At 45.5% G+C, this 1,205-nt stretch overlaps 1 protein-coding gene across 3 annotated transcripts in view; it reads right to left on the bottom strand.

Annotated features, from left to right (window-relative positions):
- Nucleotides 1-1,205, bottom strand: part of VAMP7 (vesicle associated membrane protein 7) — a 59,184-nt gene that overhangs the window by 25,912 nt on the left and 32,067 nt on the right. For 2 of the 3 annotated variants that reach the window (XM_019521439.1, XM_019521438.1), the window contains exon 2: nt 346-505. In XM_019521439.1, coding sequence (XP_019376984.1) covers nt 346-491 — 146 coding nt within the window. In that variant the 5' untranslated portion in view covers nt 492-505. Of the gene's footprint in view, nt 1-345; nt 508-1,205 lie in introns of all 3 variants that reach the window. The other variant, XM_019521440.1, reaches the window with a different exon arrangement.

The following is a 1,205-nucleotide window of genomic DNA, read 5'->3' as shown; positions in this document are numbered from 1 at the left end:
AGAGACAGAGACAGAGACAGAGACAGAGACAGAGACAGAGACAGAGACAGAGACAGAGACAGAGACAGAGACAGAGACAGAGACAGAGACAACACACTCAGCTTTATTCTCCTGACACCCATGCTGCTGAAATCAAAATTCGTTTTCAGATCTTTTTTGCATGATAAATCAAAATCTGGATTTTAAAAAAAGGTAAGAAACAAGTAGGCTGAGTGCATGAGATATACACTTCAGCTCCCCCCACCCACCAACCAGAAATCCAGCCTCTCTACTCCACGTACACTTAGCAAGGCCCTACCCTCTGACTTTTCCCTAACCCCAGGAAGAAAAAAAAACATTACTCACTTTCCATGTGAGTAGGTCAATTTGTTGTTCTCCGATGGTATCTTAGCCAGGATCTGTTCTGTCACCTCCAGGAAGTTCCCTCCGCACCAGGCATGTTTGGCAAGGATAGTTGTGCCCCTGGCAACAACGGCAAACAGGATGGCCATGGTTTCACTCTATCGAGAGAGAGAGAGAGAGAGAGAGCGTGTGCACGCACATACATAGACAGGGTTACAACACTTCCTCTACAGAGCCCTTAGGTAAGCACACCAGTCTAAACAGCATCTTCACAATCATCAGCATGGTAGAAGTAGAACTGTCTAGTACTTGACAGGTTACCACTACCAACACTAACTCTTCCTTCATCTTCTTCCATTTCCCCTTCGCAGGCTGCTCAGTACAGTAGGTAAGATTATACTGACCTCTAAAAAGGTTCCAGTTTGATGCATCACAAAACAGCTTGCAGTTTGCCACCCTCCCACTCTCTTCCTCAACTGAAAGAGTTCAGTTCTTGCAAGATGTCAAAAAACTGAATTTCACACTTCCGTTCTATTTGCATGCTATGAACAATTGACCATGTTCTGCTCATAAAAGAACCAATCTATAGTCACTGGTTTCATCACACAAGGAGCACAGCTGCAAGATATCTATCATTACATTAAGTACCACAACGGTTTCATAGTTGATAGGGTCAGAAGGGACCTGAGCAGATCATCAAGTCTGACCCCCTGCCATGGGCAGGAAAGGATGCTAGGGGTCAAATGACCCCAGATGGGTCTTCAAAAGGAGGCTAGATAATCACCTAAGGTAGGAGGGACCACCACTTGCCTTGGAAGTTGGTTCCAGATCCTAGCCACCTTAACTGTGAAGTAGTGCCTCCC

Source organism: Gavialis gangeticus, unplaced genomic scaffold (assembly GCF_001723915.1).
Source record: "Gavialis gangeticus isolate Ggan-Ray unplaced genomic scaffold, GavGan_comp1, whole genome shotgun sequence".
Taxonomy (NCBI): domain Eukaryota; kingdom Metazoa; phylum Chordata; order Crocodylia; family Gavialidae; genus Gavialis; species Gavialis gangeticus.
The sequence above is the reverse complement of the archived record's forward strand: the minus strand, read 5'-3'. Positions and strand labels throughout refer to the sequence as shown.